Consider the following 22,712-nt stretch of genomic DNA (forward strand, 5'->3'; position numbering starts at 1 on the left):
AATGTGAATAGTGAATAGATGTGTTCTTTATTCTGTATTACTTATGAAGTCATTGTAGCGTCCAACCACTGACGGTTTCCTATATGTCCTCATAAGCTACATAACTAGACAATTTTGAAATAATACTTCATCTCTAACAGAAAAAAAGTCTTTTTGTGTTACATATGTTTTAAAATAAATTTAGTTTTAATCAATTTTTCAACAATATCACAAGTATTTAAAAAAAAAAAAACTGCATTTTTCTAAGAAGCCATTAAAACGTATCTGTTTTCCGTTTTTTGTTTTTAAAATTGTTTTAATTGTAGAATTTTATAATTGTTCATGAATACTCTTAAATTATTTTTGGACATCGCTATATGTTCGTGAAGCGGACTTGGTTTCATAACCTCATCATAAAATGCCATCAAATGAGAACTTAATTTTTTTCTAGTGGCAATTCACTAAATTTCAAGGAAATATTACATGACATACCAGTGAGTTTTCTTAACAACATTTTAGCAATGTTTTTTTTTTTTTAAATTTAAAATATTCTTTGAAATGTTACCTTTAATGTTTTTTGCAATTAACATTGACATATCAATATATTAACATATGTAGATAAAATAAACTATATTCTAATAGGCGTATTACCTACTTTGTTTATCAAATCTTAAACGTTTATACGCGCGAGATCCAAGGACAGTATATACTCTCTAATCATAGTAAAAGAGTAAGAATTTAAAAATAGAAAATGGGATTCCCGAACTCAATTTCTAACGCTGTTTCTGTTCTTAAATTAGAAGCAAGTTAACTATAATTTGTCTATATTTAGTTTCCCAGCTTTAATGTTGAAGAATTTTTAAATTTATTTTGTTTCAGAGCACCTTTAGATTCTTCTTTCCGCCTTTATGCCCAGCGCCCCCTTACCGCCCAATTTTGTGTCCAGCGCCCCCCTACCGCCCCTTTGGCTCTCAGCGCCCCCCAAAATCTCGAAAACGCCCCCTAGGGGGCGATATCGCCCCCGTTGAAGACCACTGATATATACTATAAATTAAATTCTTATATCGAGTCGCCCCACCCCTATTCTTTAATGCCAAATGCAATCTTTAGCAGAAATTATTAAAGGAGCGAGGATTAATCGTTTTCACTCTACCGCCCCTCCCATTTCCAGACAGAGTTTATGTAATTTCACATGAATTTATCATAATTATTTTAAGAAAGACTATGCATTCAAAAAATTAGAATTCAAACGAAAATTTTCAGTATAAGAGTCACGATTGAGATGAGTTCTAAACCCAAATCAATTTTTCATAGTTGCCTTTTTCTAACCTTTACTCAATCTGATATTTTTCTAGTTAAATAAATTTGGGACTATAACTCACAATTTATACTTTGATTTTATTGAATATTATTTATCGAATAATTTTTTTTCGGCGGAGATCCTCAAAGCCAAAATCTAAATATGTGGGGTATCTTATCTTTTCAAGGAACAAATCGGATTTTTTGCAATGTATTAAGGGCCTATAAATTCATAATAGAATATTTTTCAAGTACAACATTATTCAAAGGGTCATTTTTTAATTGTATGAATAATGAGTTTTAGGTCAGGAGAATACGTTTCTTCTGTGAAGTATGCTAGAAAACTCTTTTGGCGGCGGGGCTTCGCCCCGAACTCCATTGATGAATAATAAGCTGTAGATGTCAGGAGAATGCGTTACTGCAATGAAGAATGCAACAAAACGCTTTTTGCGGCGGGGCTTCGCCCCGAACTCCATTGATGAATAATTAGCTGTAGATGTCAGGAGAATGCGTTTCTACAGTGAAGAATGCAAGAAAACGCTTTTGGCGGCGGGGCTTCGCCCCGAACTCCATTGATGAACAATGAGCTGTAAATGTCAGGAGAATACTTTTCTGCAGTGAAAAAGCAAGAAAACGCTTTTGACGTCGGGGCTTCGCCCCGAACCCCACTTGAAAACCTTATAGCGCTGCCCCAGTTGTTTTGTTTTTCACCAAAGGTTGAGAAATGGTACTTTTGAAAAAACCTCATATATATATATATATATATATATATATATATATATATATATATATATATATATATACGCACGTTTATGCATAGGGTTAGGGTTTACTGGGCATTAGGGTTAGGGTTTGGAAAAAAATCGCCCCCCCCCCCCCACTCAAAAGTTCTGGATCCGCCAGTGATATGTATGCCTATTTTTTTGTGTGTATTATATCAATATTACGCTTTGCTTGGTGACGTAATAGATATAATTGTTAACCAGATACTTTTTGTCTATTAATAATTTGATAAAAAGGAAAAAAAAAAAGAAATAAGTTCAAATTATTGTTAACATTTTATTTAGACCTTCATTTCAGAAAATAAACGTAAAAAACATACAAGTTGACAGCATAAGAGCAAAAAAACTCTCTTAAAAAAAGTTATTAAAAGTTAAATATAGATAAGGGAGATCAATATGCTTGATAACAACATGGCGGACAGTGTAGGTATCTGGGTATCTAAACTATTATTCACTATTTACATTTATTAATTGTATTTAATTTTTTTTTAAATTTTCGGTCAATCAAATCATTAATTTTTGACGCTCACATTCATGATTACCTAAGTTGGTACCCAAGGAACATTTCTGCCAAGTTTTATCAAGATTGGTCAAGCCAACCGGTTTTATTTTTATTTTTTTCTAGGATCTAGAGAACTTACATCTATCGAACACCTTCGTTTTAAGGTACTTATCGAACACCTCATTGTATTTTTTAAAATTCTCCTTTATTTCGATGATTATAAAGAAACTAGTCCATTCTTATTGTGCATCGTCCATTTCTTGATAGTTAAGTTATAATTAGTTTCATTTTCACACGAGGATCATTTTTTTACTTATATTCAAAGTGCATTGGTAATATTGGTATAAAAATTTCACATTTTTTGAACTCTTGGGAAGAGTGGAGTGAGTCTCGGGTTAAGGGTATTTTTTAATGCTAATGATGCTTCAGCTCAAAAAAACTATATAATACGCTTCTAATTAGGCTGAGAAATATTTACAACTATTTATTTGAAAGCGTCCTTTGTTACCTAAACATGAAAATTGAGGTTTAAAAAGGGGGTGTTCGATAATAGCAGTTTTTATATAAGCAATCTCAGCTTCGTAAGATATCGAACGCCATTTTAATGTTTAATATAAACATCAAAGGGATATAACCCAAAGAAGACAAAATATTTAAATTATATATTTTTTAATTGTTATTTTTTAAAATAATGTAATGCAAAGTACAGATATAAATTAATCATATGTTACAATTTGTATCAGCTATTTGTGGTTTACCGTAAATGTGCTATTTTTTTTAAGTAAATAGATTTACATCGATATGCACTAATTGTACCCATTTTTAAAGCTTGATTTTATGACACATATATTATATAGGGCCTATTATAGCTTGGTGCTAATGGCATCTACGGCAAGCTGTAAGGAGAAACAGAGTGGAATGTATTCAGTTGTGGAATGTATTCAGTTGTGGAATGTATTCAGTTGTTGTTTCTTTTTCAGATGCCCCATTCTATTAACTTCTGAATTTGCCCCATTCTATTAACTTCTGAATTATGTGTTATAAATACCAATACCTAGCGCATGTGCTTGATGTGAAGAGATATTAATAAAACGAAAGGGCAAAGGGGGAGGTATAGAATGCAGATATGATATTTTGAAATAAAAATGTCTTGGGCAGGTAAAAAAAAAAAGGTCGGGGGGTGGGGGAGAGAAACAGTCAAGACACTGTATCCAGAGATCATCAATAATTGATCGACCATTAGAATGTGACGTCAGCCTCAAATACAGAGTCAGTTGTGCTTCTCGATCTAGACGTGTGGCGCCGAGTCTATAAAATTATATATATATATATATTTGCCATAAAGTATGATAAAGCTCATAATGCGCTACAAAGACACTTCTTTGAAACATCACAAATACACAAAATAATAACAATAACGCATTTAACCTATAGGTAACACAGCTTGCAAGCTACCATAGCTTTTCAGCACCCCCCCCCTCCCCGCCCAGATCGAAAAATATCTAGCACTGACTTTTGGGCTGTTACATACACTGAGCGTGCTAGATCGGCGGCTAGTTACGTAGGGCAGCGTACCGTATGTTTCGTTTTTAGGTCAACCAATTAAACTGTTGTGTCCTGCAATGACTTGGGGAGGGCAGGATTATCTATTGGCTACCAAAGCTTATTAGGCTCTCCCTTAAATAAATAATATCTGGATTTAATTTATTAATGGCCTTATGTCTCAAAATAGCTTAGACCTAAATAAGTACTACGGTAATGCGTTACTGGGCTTAGCACCGTCAGTTTCTAAGCAGAGCTGATCAGTGATAGATTCCTTCGATGTGGACCATTTGAAAATGACTAAAAATCTGTCTTTCTTGACATGGCGTAAAAAGAAAATGATATAAATAAAAAAAATATAGATTATAACACTTTTAAAACACCATACTTCTCGTGTGTTCGATAAGTTCTTAATATGTTCGATAAGATAAGATAAAGCTAAAAAAGTGTTCCATAATTTAAGCTTTTGAAATCATCAACCTGACCCATTTTAACATCAAATATAAGTTTAACTATGAGTAGTAATAGAATAAAACATGTCTACTTTTTAAGAAAAATGGATGAGGAGTTCACAGATACAATCAGTTTTTTTCTAGGTCTAATTTTTACGGAGATACACAAATTCAAACATAAAAAATGTCGGCGAATGAGCTTAACTTGTTCGATAAACGTAAGTTACTGTAGATCTACCGTCTAGATTATAGATCATCATCATCATCTGATCTATTAAATCTAATTTTATCTATATATAGTCTATACGTATACGGACTATACCGTATACGCCACTATAAAATAATACGGGGACATGATAATAGCCTATGGGCTATACATATGATAACATAAACATACAGTTACAGTAACTTGAGTAACATACTGATACATATAAAAAAAAATGATAGAGTATACCGTAGTCTACGCCAAACATTCTACTTTATATATTACTAAGTTATTAGATGTCAATAATGAGTATAGTGAAGTATAGTCTCTATACTGACTATACTAGTTTATAGTATTATACTATTATAGTATAGTATAGCCTAGTATCATTGACATTATTCATGACATTATCATTCAATTTCAATCACTGTGTGACTGTTGTGTACTGATACTATTACTACTACTAGAATACTAGACTAGTGAGTAAGTCACTAACTAGTCATAAGTGATACTGATAGTGATATTATTTATTAATAACCTAGCTCTAGGTATCTAGTTTATTTATATTATAATTATTATAATATTTAAATATGTATATCAGATATATCCAGATTATTATAGATATAGATATAGATTCTAGATGTGTTGTAACAATTACAGGGGAATTCCCCTCGTAAGTAGTAAGTATTGTTGAGTGATACTTCCCAGGCTACAAAAACTTGCTGATTGGGTCTATCCAGAATCACAGTCTGGCTTTCGCTCAGGGAGATCCACAATTGACATGATTTTCTCCGTCAACTTCAGGAAAAGTGCTGAGAACAAAGGCTGCCTTTGTACATACATGCATTCATTGACCTGACTTTAGAAGGCCTTCGATCTAGTCAGCAGAGATGGCCTCTAAAATTTTACAGATAATAGGCTGTCTACCCAAGCTGCTAAATGTAATTGTCTCCTTTCACCAAAATATAATGGGTACTGTGCAGTTCAACGGTGCCTGCTTTGAAAGTTTCAGTATAAATAGCGGAGTTAAATAAGTATGTCCTGGCCCCAACCCTCTTTGGAATACTATTTTCACTGCTAATCCACAAGGCGTTTGACAAATCCACCAAAGGCATTTAATATAATCTATCTATCTCCATTCCAGGTTTGATGGCAAACTCCTAAATATTGCTAGACTGAGGGCCAAAACTAAAATTAGAACCACCCTCGTGAGAGATTTGCTATTCGCGAATGATGCAGCGATAGTGGCTCACTCACAAGAGGAGCTACAGTCACTAATGTCCCACTTCTTCTGTAAAGAGTATGGCTTAACAATTAGCACAAAGAAAGCAAATTTATGTTATGGCACCACCCTTATGGACAATAACAAACTGGATGCCATAAATAAATTATGCTATATGACCTGTCTCTAGAAAAGGAGATAAAAAACTCGTCTAGGGGAGGCTGCCTTGACCTTCACTAGACTCAGGTCAAGACTGGTTGCCCCTACCTCCTTACTTGGATGTTATAAAACGGGACCTCAAATCATTGAACATTGATTATTGATACTGACCATTGGGGAGACATAGTCCTAGACCGCACTAGATGGAGAGCGACAGTGACCAAGAAAGCTCTGGACAGCGAAAAAACATGGGCCTCAGCTCTGGAAAGCCACCTTAACCTGCAATATTTGTGGACGGGAGTGTCTCTCCAAAATAGGGCTCCATAGCCACATTAAAAAGTGTTTGAGATGAACCATAGTCGTTCTACGACTGAAGGATACCATTAAGATGTGGATTTAAATGTAAACTAGGCCCTGATCGTACTGAAAGTGAAAGGGTATCTTACTTGCCATCTTAGTTTCTAACTTGAACTTTCCTGAAGTCTTTTAAGCTACAAAGTGAACAACAAGGAAAGCTTGATTGAAAATGAGCAATTTACAACTAGTATCAGTATTGAGAAAAAATGGTCAGATCAGTTTGCATAGCAAACAGTGCAGCTGTAACCCTTTTTTTTTTTCATATATTTTATTTATCTATTATTTTAAACTCTCTAGTGAATTTGATTTTAAAAATATCTTTTCAGATGGCCTGCATATTGTCATTGATTTAATGTGAATGGCACATGGTACAGATATTGACTAAATTTGTTAAGTGCAGATTAGCATCATCATGGATTCCTTTGTAAGTGAAGGAGTGACAAATAGGATGAAAAGAAAATATCAGTTTGATAACTCATTGTCCGAGTTAGATACCCAGGATTTGTTTTCTGCAAATACCAGACACAACCTGATGGAAGATTTTGGGGAAACTCCTTTAAAATCTTCAAGAGTTTCACATGTAGGATCTAGAAGTTTTTTGAACACAACACCAACACAAGGTAAAAAAAAAGGTTATTTTATATATAATATATAATTTTCTGTTATTGCTTTTCAACTAACCTAGTAGTACCACCATAGTTTGCTTAAAAAATTTAAATATTTTGGCATTGATGGTCCATTATCATCAATGGATTCAAGATTTTCTGATAGACCTAACAAAAGTCAGATTAGTTGCAGATGATTGCATAACATATAGAACAATAAAAACAACATAAGATACAGAAATTTTACAAAGAGAATTAGATAAATTACAGAATCATATTGGAGCATGTCTTTCCACCCAGAAAAATGTCAGTTATTAAGAGTAACAAACAAATTAAAACAAATAAATTCAACTTATCTTATTCGTGGTAAACCAGTAACACAGACTAAAGCGCAAGATACTTAGGTGTTATATAATAAATGAAAAACTGTCATAGAATCCCCATATTGATGAAACTATCAAAAAATCAAACAAAGCATTTGGGTTTATTAAAAGAAATTTCTACAAATCAAATACGAACATAAAACTAAAATGTTATTTAACCTTGGTTAGGCCAGAATAGAATATGCATCCTCTGTTTGGGACCCCTCAACTCAAGAAAACATTAAGAAACTGTAACAGACACAAAATAGAGTGGTGAGATTAATAACAAACAAATATTTACATTTGACTAGAGTAACACCTTTATTAAAATCACTAAATTTTGAAAGCCTTCAGGATAGAAGACTCAAAAGTAAAGTAGCAATTATACATAAAACACTGAACCATAATCTTCAAATAGAAAAACAAAATTTAATAAAATACTCAGAAAGACTCAAAGATAAAAGCATATTCATTGTTCAATACGCTAGGACAAATTTGTACAAATGCTCCTTCTTCCCTAGTGCTATTAGAGCATGGAATGGGTTGCCTGAGCCAGCCAGGAAAACCAATGACTTGGCAGAATTTAAGTCATTGTTTAACATGCATGTCTAGATGCATGACGCATTATATACTAATGTCTGTATTATATAAGATAAGATAAAAGCACTAGCTTGTAAACAGCTGAAAACTCAAACTCATTTTCTTAGGCTATCTAAATTCCATATTGTTTCTCACAAAAGATGACTATTCTCTGTATTTTTACATAAATATCCTTTGAATTACAGAGCTGAATTTGCTTAAAAAAGAAAATAATTTGAAAGATGCTGAGATTATAGCACTCAGAAGCAATATAACTAACCTAGAAAATCAAATAGCTAAACTGAGTGATGCAGCACGTCAAGCAAAGATTGAGTTTGATAGTGAAATGACCAAGATGAAAACTGAGAAAGAGGTAAATATAATATAATTTTTTTTTCTAGGCTAACATTTTGGGAGAAAATTGGAAAATATTTTAGCAGTAGCTTAGTTAGTGGGGTGCTGTGGCTGAGTGGTTAAGTGGTTGGCTTGTGAACCTTTTGTGAATTCAATTAATTAAAAGAAAATTCATTCTAGAATTCACCAAACATTCAAACTCATTCCTCTTCAACATGTTTTTTTTTTTTTTTTGTAATTATATTTCTTTCTTGCCGTGTACCTCAAATGTTCAAAATATCAACAGTAATAAGTTTTAAGATGGTATGTAACTTGAGTTTTTTTTCTTTCAGAGAGACAGGACCAAATTGACAGAGATGAGATCTAAGGTCCAGTTTGTCATGGAGAGAGAGAAGAATACAAAAGAGGAGATGAACAGATTACAAGTTGACAAAGACAAGCAAATTTTGGAGTTAAAAACCAAATTAGTAGAAGTGCAGAATGATAAAATACTGGCCTCAGATTTGGCTCAGCAGGTGAGTACTTTCGTTGTCAATCAAAACTGTCCCATTCTAAATTTGAAAACCATAATAGTATTGAAAGTGTTCTCTTATCACTTCATCCAAAACTTCTGATTGTTACTTCAACATTGTATACAAGAATTCAGAGGTATATAAAAAATATGTTTGTAAAATAAAGTATTTTGTGAATTTTTATTCTTTCAGTATAAAAAAAAGTAAAATGACCTTTTCAGACCTTGCGATCTATAAGGCAGATGATGTTAGGGTTTCTCTGGTCAATTGTTAACAAGAAGGGTGCCATGTGGCCAGCACAACGACCAACCGCCTTTACTTTCCCCAACATTAGAGTTGGGTGGACTCAGAGGCGTCCTAAAATTCCGAAATTCAAAATTTCAGTCTTCACCGAGATTTGAACCCTGGACCCCAGGTTAGGAAGCCAAGTGCTTAACAACTCAGTCACCTTGCCCCTTTCAGTATAATACTTTTACCTTAAGCAAGCAATTTATTTCTGCTGGTAATCCCACATATGTTAGTTAGTGTAAGCAATAAATGTAATGATTGTTGAGTCTTTTAGCTAGAAATTTAAAATTGTTGAGATCTAATTAACTAACTAAATAACATTTCTGCTTTCTTCCCAGTTGCCAATATTTATTCCAATCCTACATTTAAAAATTTTTTTTTGATCTAACCGAATGGGATCAAATAATCAAATATTTACTTACTTACTTACAGCCTGTCACCCCTGTTGGACTATGGGCCGCCAACAATACATCTCCATAGGCCCCTGTCCTTGGCCATTCTTTCCATCTTTTTTAAGGTGTAACCAAACTTTTAAGTGTCTGCCTCCAGTTCCTGCCACCAGGTGCTTCTAGGATGCCCTCACTTTCTCTTGCCTTGTGGGTTGCACTTCAATGCCTGCCTTGCGATGCTTGTTGATGCTTTGTGCAAAATGTGCCCAATCCAGCCCAGTCTTCTCTCTCTAAATAATTAAGTGCTAGGCTGTTAATCATAACTTCTTTGGTTCAAGTCCTGGTGGAGTATGTGGGATTTTTATATTTTATGAATAGACTTAAGTCTCAGAGCTCATCTGAAAAATGTGCAGCTAAAGATCCACAGGTCGCTAGGGGGACTTTATGAACCTTATTATTGACAGGTAATAGAGAAACATTGTATTGTTGTTTGGCCAGAACACTGCGAAGCTGCTAAAAGAAAAAGAAGACATCTGGAACACATTTTATCAGATGATGAGTGAGAAGTCGAGCCTCCAGAGTAAATTGAATGAAGCTGAGGCCCAACTTGCTCTTAGGAAAACAGCGCAGGCCCAAAATGAAGAGTTGCGCAAGGAACTGGAAGAAATAAAGCAAGCTTTGGCTGAGGAACAACAGAAGAATAAGGTTAGTACAGCTGCCAAATTTTATTCAAGTAAAGAAATCCTTCAAATGTGTGGCAAAAAGGACAATATTCTGTTATTACTTCATTCTTGCACTGGTTATTACTTCATTATTTCACTGGTTATTACTTCAAAGGCTCAACAAAGAGTAAGGATATACATAAACGTATCGTTTTAAAGTGTAAGTAGAAAAGCCCTTCTTTACCAGACTAATAGAGCTTCTCTGCCTAGGCTGATAATCTGAATTAAAATGGAAAAAAACAACCTAACTACTTGGATTTTGAAAAAAAACTTCCTTAAAATCTAAAAAGTTTTTTATAATGAAAATAAAGCATCCTCTGATCTTGATTTTATTAGTGTTTTAATCATATAGTACATGTGAGTCATTAATTAGAAAAAATATCCTAAAAAACTCTTTTTTTTTCTTGGCCACTAAATTATAAAATGAGTCTAACATTTGTGTACTAAAGATGAATTTTATTATCTGTTATACTGTTAAATTTTATTCATTGAGTTATGTTGTATTGTCTGATGAAACATGCCGGTGCCCCTGCTGCAGGAAAGAAGAAGAAACTGCGTCTCATATTCTTTTTGACCGCCCCAGGCTTGCTGACCTCTGTTTTGACAGGTCTTGGAAACAGAAAATTCTCTATCTTGGCCAATGACAATTTGCCTTTATTCTGTCTAACATATATGTCAGTAGAGCACAATGGACTAAAGAGTTGCCCTAAAAATCCACCCCAATAAAAATCCTTGTTTTCCCCAGAATTGAGGTTTGAGATCTTTGAAATGGCTTTCAAGAATTAACTCCTTATCCCTAGATCAAACACATTGCTGCTTACATCAGTGAAATGTAGTTTCAAATTTACTTATTATTATTATAGCTTTTATATAGCGCTACTTTCATGCTTATAGCATGCTCAGAGCGCTTTGGTCCAATCTCATTTGTGGACCAGTTGGGGGGGGGGGGGGTATCTAGGAGTTGGTTTTCCGTGCTGCCTTTAGGCACTCAGTAAACACAACTCTGCCCGAGTCTGGTGTCGGACCTCGAGCCCCCTTCTAGGTAGCCAAGACAAGCCAAGTTCAAGCGCATTTAGCCTCTTGACCACGCTACTTAGGCAGATGAATGCATATATGGACGAAGTGCTTCTTTTTGTTCTGTCTCTTCGCTGAACAGTCAACAGCCAGGGCTGGTCCTTGTTCTCCTTTTTATTTTATGATCAAATTTTGAAAAAAAAGTTAGAGAGTATTGAAAAATGGAAAGAAACTTTCAAATGCCAGTTCTGAAAACTTGAAGAAACCAATGTGTTGAAGTTTGAAGGGGATGATTTATGTTATACCGGTATTATTTATGAATAATATGTTTGAGTTACATGGTTCAGTAAGTTAGAGAATTGAGTTACAGTCTTTATATATGATATGAAAGTTAAGTTCCCCTTTCAGACCTTGTGGTCTGTAGGCCAGATGATGTTAAGGTCATCTGTTTCTGTGGCCTACAGTTAACGAGGGTATCATGTGGCCAGCACAATGACCAACTGCCTTAACTTTACCTTAACTAATGTCAGGTGGACTCAGAGGCTCCCAAAAATCCGGAAATTAAAAATCCCATTCTTACTAGGATTCGAACCTTGGACCCTCGGTTCATTAGCCAAGCGCTTTACCGCTCAGCCACCTTGCCCCTATGATATGAAAGTACTCATCTCATTTGAATATTCTTATATAATAACTATATACACCCTAATATATTTAATTGGGCATGACTGTTTTTAAATAGAAATATTTTTCTTATCTGATGAGTTGCAGATTATTAATGAGTAAGCTCACTTATCAAATACAGTTTCTCTTGTTCCATAAAAAAAAAGCATTGTAATCCTTTTTTTCTATGCCACTCTCTTCTATTATCTTTGAAAACAAAAAAAAAACTTAATGGGGCTAAAAGTAGTAGAGCTTCTAACACTACCAATTAATTTTTTTCATTTCTAGGTTTTGGAAAATGAGTTTTCAGAACAGGAAGACAATATTATGATAACAAAAGCCAGAAAAAGTGACCTTGACCTAGTGCCTAAGATGAAGATTGAGCTAGAGAAACTAAGACAAGACAATGAACAGTTAAGGTAGGTACCAATATTTGACTGACCATCATGATGTCACTTCAGTTGTAATAGGGACACTAAGAAAATATAGATGCTTGTTTTTTTTTTAGCTAGCTTTAGCAGTTTGACTGCATGGTTGCTCCATCTAAAGTAGTCTCATGAAAACATTAACACACTTCTCCCTCTTTATTGCTGTTTGTTATTTTCTGTTAGAGTAAATTAAAAAACTTCATGACTCAGCCAACTTGAGCAAAGTGCGCCAAAGCTGAATGAAGGAGTGGATTGGGGAATGCTATAAAGAATAGGTGATGTGGTAGTTGAAGTGAAAGACATGGAAGAATTCCTTATCAATCAGGAAAAAGTCTTGGACCACCACAACAGTGTTCAGAAATCAGAAATAACTTGGATAGATAGTTGTAGAAAGGAGATAATGAAAAAGACTTTTTGTCTTATGTTAAATGTCAATCACAAGGAATAAGACATAATTAACACATGCAGGCTTGACTTGTTGCTTGTTCTATTTTTATGTTTAAATATTATTGTGGTTGATGATAATTGCAACAATTCACAATACAAAAAAAAAGACAATTATAATTGTTAACACTTTCTAATTGTGTCTTGAATTTAGTGAAATAAGCTTAAGTATACTTTAGAGCAAAGATAGCAGTAACTAGCGATTGCATATTTCACGCTATACTTGTTACCTTGAAATTTTACACATAAAAGTCAGCAAGTGATTTAATATCTGCAGGAAAGTATTTCAAGATGTCTTAACAATGGGAAGTAGAAACTGAAGATGACTGCAGGTTAAATAAGTATAATAAATAAAATAGCCATTGTCCTGATTAGTTGTACAAGCCCTTAACATATTTTTAGCACTATAAATAAAGAAAGCAAATCATTGGCTAGTACAAATGTTTATTTTGTTTGGGTCTCAAATGTCAAGAAATGTGGCAACTTTCATTGAAATGTGACTAACACACAAACAATATTCTTGTGCAGGCAAAATGAACAAAACACCTTACTGCTGGAAGAAGAAGTACGAAGCTTGAAAAGCAAGCTAGAGTATGCTCACACAATGCAGGAGAAGCTTGCTGCATTAGAAGTAGAAAATGAGGCAAGTGGTACAGTCCATACTTAATAAGCTAGTTAACACATAATTATATTTTTATTTGATTTTGATGCACCCTTGATAAGTAATGTATCCATATAATATGTGGAGAGTAGCAAACATAGTACTTTATGAAATGTTAAAATGAAAAATTTAGAGAAATTCTACCCTATGAGCAAAACAAACTAATGGGCCTCATTCACCAATCGTAAACAACAACATTTAGCACGTGGTGCTCTATATCTTCTATATAATTTACGATCTCATGTTTAATTTATGAAGGTTGTCACGTGACAGTATTTGTCGTTGTTTTATCAATAAGATCACGTGACTAACTGTTGTTTGTTTACGATTGGTGAATGAGGTCCATTCTCTCCTTCGTATAAGATAACAGATTTTTTTACCATTATAAATTGTTTTTATTATGTTCCACATTTTTTTAAATTAAAAGTTCTAACATTAAAAAATTATTTTTTTTTACTCTGTAGACTATATTAACTTTTTTTTTGTTGTGTGTAGACTTAAACCATTTACAAAGAAAACCAAAACTAATTTAAACTAGTGCCACAATTTGGTGAAATTATGAAAATGAAAAAAAAACCTATGATAGCACAAGAGTTTAATAGCGCTATGTAGGCGTATAATTCTGTTAATAGATGTTAATGAATTTAGCCTAAAATTTCTGCCCACTTCCCCAACTGGATTGCTTATGACTCAAACTGTTATATGAACATTAGATGTTGTACAGTCAAGTTTAGCAAACATTAAGGTGTTTTTTTTACATGGATTGCTTTAGGTTTAAATTTTGAAATTTATTCATTTAGGAACTTCAAGGAAGGCTGCAGCGATGGGAGGCAACAGATTCTAGTGGCAGTAGGAGACCAATGTGAGTATAAAATTAACAATTTGGCAGGCCATCAGTAAAGCATCTGAATAAGTATTCATCATCATCACTCCTTTGAGTTCCTCATGGAACATAGGGCCTCGACAAAAACACGCCACTCTCCACGGTCTCTTGCTAGCTTTTTGATGGTGTCCCAGCTCTTCCCGGTCTTCTCTGCTTCTTCAAGTACACTGCGTCGCCATGTTCTTTTTGGTCTTCCTCTGCGTCTTGTTCCCTGGGGGTTCCACTCTAAGGCCTGCCTAGCTCTGTTGCTGGTATCTTTTCTAAAGGTGTGACCAATCCATCTCCACTTCCTCTCTAAGATCTGCACTTCTATATTTTTCTGTCCACTCATCTCCCACAGTTTGGTGTTTTCTACTTTGTCATACCAGTGTATTTTTAGGATATAAGTATTAGTCACTTTGAATAGATAAAGTAAGCATAAAATTGTTTCAGTGTAACTAACACAGAGTTTATGATAGTTGGTGCAACAAACTAGCTCCCAGTTTTTTGAATATCAAAATCCTTTTTTTAAAAGCCTTAACGGTTTCTGAAGATAAAGTTATAACCTTTTTTGATTTATAGTGACCCATGCTTCAAATTAGAACATAAGAAATGACTATCCCAACTTTGCCTATTTTATTGATCCAAGTTTATTTTAAAAGAAGTTTATCTGTGTGTTACTCAATGGCTTTTGTGTGTGTGTGTGTGTTTCATTGTAAATGTTATTGTCTACTTCAAGTTCAGTGACTATTGTACTAGAATGTATCAAGTATCTTTACCTGCAGGTCTCCAAGTTCTTTGTCCAGAAGAATTCTAGAGTCTGAAACACTTCAGGCCAGTTTGGTTTTAGCCAATGGAGAATTGCAGTCGGAGTAAGTTTTTAAAATTCCATTCATTAATTTAATTTGTTAACCTATGTGCTGGCCACATAGTCCCCTATTAAGCAGAATGCATATTTAACACAGATAACCATAGAACTCTTGACAGCATAGATCTGGGCAAAGTTCTGGGTTTTATTAGGGAAGTGGGACTGATTGCTAAAATCTGGGTGGGTTCATTCTGGGTTAAAAGTAAATTTATATATACCAGATATTTATTAATACTTAAGTAACTAGAACTAGAATTTATAAATATGAATGAAAAATAATGATAATAATAATAATGGTCTGAAGATTAGTGAGGAATACAGTATTTCCCATGGCTGTGCTGCCCAAGCTGTGACCTACATATTTTGCCACACCCGGGGCAAGCATAACCATTGTCCGCAGGTGGTCGATTTAGAGTTTCTTTTCACTGTCTGCGTCTGTCCTCGGCAGCTGATGAATGAATGAAAAATAAGTTGATTTTAATAAGTAAATTGTAACTTGTATAGCTTTTAATGTTCCTTTTTGTATTTATTTATTAAGAAGAGAAAGAGAATCCTTGAAAAATTAAAGAGCAAGACATGGCCTAAAGTGTGCTGATTTGTCCAATAATCAAATCAAATCATATAAAACTAGAATTGTCTTTATGAAACACAATTATTCCAGCCATACCTTGACTTTGCATAAGTTATTTCAGGCATACCTTGACCTTACATAAATTATTTCAGGCATACCTTGAGCTCACATAAATTATTTCAGGCATACCTTGAGCTCACGTAAATTATTTCAGGCATACTTTGACCTTACATAAATTATTTCAGACATACCTTGACCTTACGTAAGCTAAATCAAGCTGAAGGGGAGATAAAAAGATTGACATTGGAGCTTTCAGCTAAAGAACAAATGATTGCTCTTCAGTTGGAGAAGGAAAAAAGGGCATGGAGGAAAGATCTGCTTTTAACAAAGGTTTTTAAGACTTTTAGTTCTACAATAACAATATTTCTATCAGACTTTCATTCTCATTGAGATATAGAGTAGTAAGTGGTGGGGAATATGCAATTATTCATATTAGGCAACATGCTTCTCTCTTAACCCATTTCATTTTAATGAAAAATTAAGAAAAATATTTCAAACTTTTTATTTATAACAAAGTAAAAGTACTTTCAAATAGCTACTTATTATCATTGTTCAAAATAATGGCTGCATAGAAGTAGACTACTAGTGTTTCATCAAGTCTTAAACTCATTTTATACACATTTTTTTATTTCAATCTTTTCAATTGATGTGATTTTGGTGCCTGTATCTGACTGGTATAAAACTTTAAGGCAGCCAAACCTAGGGGCTTGAATTTTAAATAATTGAGATTTAACTCAGCCTAAAGGCAGCTCAGTAACTTCCAGATGCCTCTATCTAAAAGGTTCACATAATAGAATTCTACCAAAAGAATGCTGAGTATGTTTTAGTTGCAAGAAGATTTGCTATACAAATAAGAATAGCTAAATCTATAATCATTTTTGTCAAAAATTTGTTAAAAAATAAGCTTGCCTAAAATAAAAAATTTTCTTTACATTATTACAAATAATTTTATAACAATAATAATATTTTCAAATAATTTGTGACTATTTGTGACTATTTGTTCTAAAATGGAAAAAAAATAATATTGAACGATATCAAATGTTCTAAAATAAAGTATGTCGTAATACAAATATTTTCTTCATAGTATTACAGTAGTCAAACAATCTGCAGTGTTACAAATAATTTAACACCTTTGAATGTAGAGTGTATTCTAACAAGTAAAGCCAGATTGTGTTTGTTCATATGGTTCCATTCTGTTCTAGGAGAGAGACAGCTACAAAAGCCTGTTAGATTCTTACGAGAGTGAGGTCACTGTCAACTTCGACAGTCAGAGAAAGAGCCAGGTCTTAAAGCTTGAAGAGGTTATTGCTGGACACAAAGAACAGAATTCATCTCTGGAATCAGAGATAAGATCACTGTCTGAGAAACTGATGACAGCACAGATCAAATATGAACAGGTTAACTCACAAAATTAAAACAATCATATGTTTTATTTTCTTCTTCATCAAATTGATTAGTTTTTTTTTATAAGGCAATTTTTTTTTGAAGTCTATCATATTTAGAAAGCATTTAATTAGTAACTGTTTACTAAATTTACTTGTGATATAAAATACTAATGTTAACTCAGCTGGAGAGGGGAGCGAGGATCGCTGTTGACTAACCATACCATCTGCTTTTGTCTGTTATCCTTGGTGACTGGCTAAGGTCACTGCTGGTCCCATCTTTTCTATCAATCATCTTCTCTTTTAGTCTTTGCTAAGTACCGTGCTTTATGTTTGGACTTTTGTATTTATGTTTCTTTACTTTACTTTTCCATCTTAAGTCTTTGCTAAGTACTGTGCTTTATGTTTTGACTTTTGTATTCATGTTTCTTTACTTTACTTTTCTGTAACCAAGGTGAAGCAAAATTTTGATGGTGTACAACAATCTGAGCAACAAAAATCTTCTAGGGAAAGTGAAGACTTGATCAAACAGCTCCAGTAAGTAACATGGACTCACAATTTTGTAATCTTTGGTTTAAGGTACTCTCACTTGCCATCTCAAGTTCTAAAACCACAAGTAATCTTTCAACCTGTTTTATCAACCATAAGTTTGTTTCCATCTTCTGTCTTCCACCTGCAAAAAAATAAATTCCTTAACATTGTATTTAAATATAAAAAAAATACTCAGCCTCATTTTTCATATCAAAAAGTGAGACCCCCCCCCCCCCCCCCCAAAAAAAAAAATGCTTGTAGCTAATATTAACATAAACTGTTGTGACATGGACACCTGAGAAAGCAATAGAGCTAAAATTTATCAGGTGTGATCAATAAAAACAAAAAAAAAACAACAAAATGTTATTTTACTTCTCAATTAACGCTTTTTCTACATCTAAATTTAGATTGTAGGGTATGAAAAGGGATACAGGAGAGTTCTGTGGTCAGCTCTACATAATGCTTTATTTCAATATTCTCACAATGAAACTATTTGATCTATTTATGTATATTGTGTCATTATATTGAACGAAATCATAGTACTTCTACATATCAAGTTTGTAAATAAGGAAAAGTAAATTTCCCCTATCAGTCCTTGATTGGGTAAATATCTATTCTACTAATGAGGGGGTCATGTAGCAAGCACAGTGACCAACCACCTTTACTTTCCCAAACTAAAGTCAGGTGCCTATTAGAGTTGGGTGGACTGCGGTGCATTCTGAAAAATGCCGAAATTTAAAATCCTAGTCTTCGCTGAATTTGAACCCAGGACCTTTTGGTTCAGAAGCTAAGCGCTTTATTACTCATCCACAACGCCCCCTCAAGTTTGTGCAATTAAAATATTCAATATTCTAAATTGAACAGTGTTTGTAAATTATGCACAAACAGACTGGCATTATGCTAATGATAAGGTCACTAGGATCTCAGTCTAGAATCACTAGTATGTGAATACCAGACTGTGTGACACATTAACAGAACCACTCTTATTCCTTGTCCTTGCAAGCTCTGATGCTTTTGTGTCCCTGATTTTGTTAATAAGTGCATGATAAAACTTATGTTGGTGTTTGTAGACTGGTGTTAAAGTCCATGTATTCTAATCCTACATTTCCAGAGAGAGAATTGCTGTTTTAGAAAACACTTTGTTGAAGACGCAAGAAGAAAGAGACATACTGGAGGCTAGGATTGAACAGAGAGATCTACAGGTCAGAGGTTCAGGTGGACATGTTTAGTTCATTGGTATAATCAGGGCTAGTACCAAACCTATTATGTGTAACATAGTTTTACTATCTACTGTGTATTAACAAAAATGTTTCACTAAAGATTTTCCTTACTTAGTAAAAACAGTGATCTACAATTTTAAGGAAACAAACAATATAATCTTAAAGCTTCACAGATCAAGCTTATTTATTTATTTTTTTCCCCCTTAATGTAACTGTGATAGATTATATCTTCAAATAATTTTTAAAAAATCCAAATTCTGTAAAAGCTTACTGTTTTAAAAAATATTAAACTGAATATTTTATTTTTTTCAATATGAATTGATAACTTTCAACAATTGACACAATCTAACAAAACTTTACTAAATGTGTTTATCAAAATTTTTGCTTCCTGCAGGGTGACTACGATCCATCGAAAATAAAAATTATACATTTCTCCATGAATCCGTTTGCCAAGGCCCAGAAAGCTCATCAAGATGAACTTCAAAAGTTAAGGGAGGACAATGAAACACTAAAAAAACGAAATCAGATCCTCGAGGAGAAAGGTCATGTGGCGGACATCACATTGCAAGTTCAAGAGAAATTGAAACAACCTTCACCCAGCAAGGAAGTTGAAGGTCAGCTGAAACACTCTTAAGCTATGTGCTTTATAGATTACAGCTTTATAACAACTAGCATGATTCTATAAATGAATTATTTAGACATTGGAAAACTTCACTATGAATCATAATGCAAGTGTTAACCATTTAGCCACTAAGTAGTTGTCAGAAACTTCCCCTATCCCTAAGAGAAGAGATATAACTCTGTATCAGTTATTTAAAAAAAATCCGTTTTGTCTAAATTCACAGAAAAAAACTGATAAAACTCTTCTTTTCATAATAGATGAAAATAGACCTACGGATAAGCATCATATTTCAAGTCATAAATAGGTCTACAGAGATAAAAAACATTAAAATATCACATCAGGTTTAGTTGCATTCTGTTCCATTTGACTAGATCTAACATAGGCAATACTGGATCTAGCATAGATTTTTTCTTCATTTTCACTACTATCAGTCTCAAATGGCTCTAAATCACTAACCCCAATCATTATTTCCTTATTCTACAGCTGAAACATTAATATTCCCATTAAAATAATGTTGAATTAAAGTCTACACATTAGCCTAAATATGTTCCATCTTTGTAGGCGAGCAAAAAAACCCCACTCAATTTAAAAGAAAAATCATAAAAATCCATTCCAGCATGCTTCAGATACCAAATAAACACCTAAAAATAGCTTCACTATCGCTCTCTTAGGTCAGAGTAAAGGTATAATTGGTTATTTAAAAAACTAGTGACTCCAGTTGTCTACCAATAGAGGCTACTCCCCGTGACTCTAGTTGTGAAATGGTTAAAGAATCTATTTAGAATGCTTTTATTTTGCATTCTTTGTATTTTTGTATTATTTTTAAGAAATAAACAACTACATAAATATTTTTTTTTTCATTTTTAACCAATACTAACTACTAATGTACTACTCCTAAATACTTACATTTATTTGTCTGAATAGAAATCAAAGCTCAGTTGAAAAGGGAGGAAACTAGAAACAAACGTCTAATGGAAGTGTTTAAGAAAACTAGTCAAGAGTTTCGTGAGATCTGCTACCAGCTGACTGGTTACAAAATAGATATTCCATGCACAAACCAGTACAGGTTAACTAGCATGTATGCAGAAAGTCCTCATGACTATCTGTTGTTTCAGGTATGTAGGAGAAACTCAATGACAAGTTTTCTTTTAATTTAAAGAGAAGGTCTAAAGTAGTTCAAGCTAGTTATATTTCACATATGTGTATGGTGGCTATGTGATAAAGACCTTGGATTCAGAACTGAAGGGTCTTGAGTACAAATCTTGATATGAAGACTGGGAATTTGAATTTCAGGATTTTTAGGACACCCAGCTCCAATGTGTACCTAACATACCTTTTGGTAAGTAAAGGCAGTTAGCAATCGTGCTGGGTACATGACACTCTTAACTTTCGGTCATAGTAACAAGAACTTCACATCATATGCCCCAATAGATCTTTATGCACCTTTACTTTTCTTACCTATATTTCTTGTAATGGCATTCCTTTGAGTATTAGTTGAGTTCAGCCCCTTAGATTAGCAAGCAAATGATTTCCTTTTCACAACTTCAAACCCACCTTCTCATTTCTCTGTTATCCTCAACAATTCTGGGAAGTATAACCCAGTTCAAGCCTTCAGTTTATCCCCAGAATCTTTCTTATGCCAGCTTCAATGCCTTACAGAATTTTGTTTCTACAAGGCCGTCAGATACTTGATTGCTATACTTTCTAAGCTCAGTAAATAATCTAAATGGTTATTTACATTTTTAACTCATTACTAGACTATCTAATAAAGAAAGAATATTATTTCAAAATAATTGAGTTAACGCTTTCTATCCATATTTATTTTCTATGTTCCAATGGAATTATTCATTTTGCTCATTTGTATCTCTCTATCCTGTTTAAACTTCAATAACTTTTTTGCTTGTTATCAGAAAATGTTTTCTTTAGATAGAATTAAAGAGGATTGAATGCTCTTTTTACACAATGCAAATTAAAGTTCATATAACCAAAAATTAATTTAATTTAATGGGGTCGAATGGGCGTTGGTATCATCAATTAGGAGAGAAAGAGTTAATAAAACAAGCAAAAATGTCTAAATGTTTGTTATTACTTTGTATATCCCCATCGAAATGAAGTTAAATGCTTAGTTAAGTCTGTGTAAATGTTGCTATTACTTTGTATTTCCTCAGCAAAATGAAAAGGGAGAGATCCTAATGTTACAAACAGACTTTTCTCTGACACTACAAGAACCTATGGAGATGTACCTCCAGAACCAAAACAGTATCCCTATGTTTCTAAGTCACATCACAATGGATTTGTTTGGCAAGCAGACCATGAACTTAGGGTGACCTTGCTTGCATTTTAATGTCTATGTATGTTAGTGATCTGTTGATTTGTATCTATTGGAATATGTTGTACAGTTTTAGATTTAAAGAAAGATGCAAAATAATAAAAAACAAAACATTTTAAATGCCTTCAACTGTAATATTTTGTTTTTCTTTTTGGCCTTTCTCTGCCATGAATAATTAAAAAAAAATCCTTTTACTAGATACATTTTATATTTTTAAAAGGTTAGCTTTAGATTTTTACTTGCCACATGTTTTAGTTTATTCAGCTATTAATATGATCCACTCCCCTTGTTGATAAATTTATATGCTGTTAGTTTTTAGGGCCACCTCATTACTCTCTTAACTATCTCAACTGTACAAAGAAATGACTACACCTAACAAACAGGACAGTATTAACTTCCTTCCCTGAACAATCTACAATTTTCCAACTAAGAACAGGACACACACCACTATTAAATTACCACCTGAACAAAATAAACTCCACACAACTCCCCCTTTGCAGACACTGCGCCCACACCTTTGAAACCGTAAACCATATCCTCTTTGAATGCCCCTCCCTAATCCACCTTAGGCAGACCCTACTTCCACTACAGCCCAACATAACAAACACCCTGTACGGCAGTGCTGAACAACTGAAGAAAACAGCACACTTTTTTCCTTGGCACAGTCTGCAAAAGAGCTGACAGCTCAGCAGCAATAAAGCTGGCTAGAAGAACTATCTCAACACATTCATAGCAAATATCTCATCTGCT

At 33.7% G+C, this 22,712-nt stretch overlaps 2 protein-coding genes across 4 annotated transcripts in view; both read left to right on the forward strand.

Moving 5' to 3' along the window:
- Window positions 1-22,712, forward strand: part of LOC106060744 (intraflagellar transport protein 27 homolog) — a 125,865-nt gene that overhangs the window by 71,173 nt on the left and 31,980 nt on the right. The gene's annotated exons all lie outside the window — the stretch shown is intronic.
- Window positions 2,386-22,097, forward strand: LOC106050372 (mitotic spindle assembly checkpoint protein MAD1-like). 3 transcript variants are annotated; one of them, XM_056018793.1, is made up of 16 exons: window positions 2,386-2,483; window positions 6,826-7,119; window positions 8,252-8,418; window positions 8,732-8,914; window positions 10,087-10,293; window positions 12,273-12,403; window positions 13,385-13,499; window positions 14,318-14,379; window positions 15,165-15,251; window positions 16,064-16,208; window positions 17,081-17,275; window positions 17,715-17,797; window positions 18,903-18,993; window positions 19,406-19,625; window positions 20,558-20,748; window positions 21,802-22,097. In XM_056018793.1, exons 2-16 carry the CDS (start codon window positions 6,912-6,914, stop codon window positions 21,958-21,960), a joined length of 2,244 nt encoding a protein of 747 aa, XP_055874768.1. In that variant the 5' UTR covers window positions 2,386-2,483; window positions 6,826-6,911; the 3' UTR covers window positions 21,961-22,097. The 3 variants fall into 3 exon arrangements, with proteins under 3 accessions (XP_055874768.1, XP_055874769.1, XP_055874770.1); XM_056018794.1 differs by having other exon boundaries at window positions 2,464-2,487; XM_056018795.1 differs by having other exon boundaries at window positions 2,477-2,495.

The sequence above is a fragment of the Biomphalaria glabrata genome, chromosome 2, assembly GCF_947242115.1.
Source record: "Biomphalaria glabrata chromosome 2, xgBioGlab47.1, whole genome shotgun sequence".
NCBI lineage: Eukaryota > Metazoa > Mollusca > Gastropoda > Planorbidae > Biomphalaria > Biomphalaria glabrata.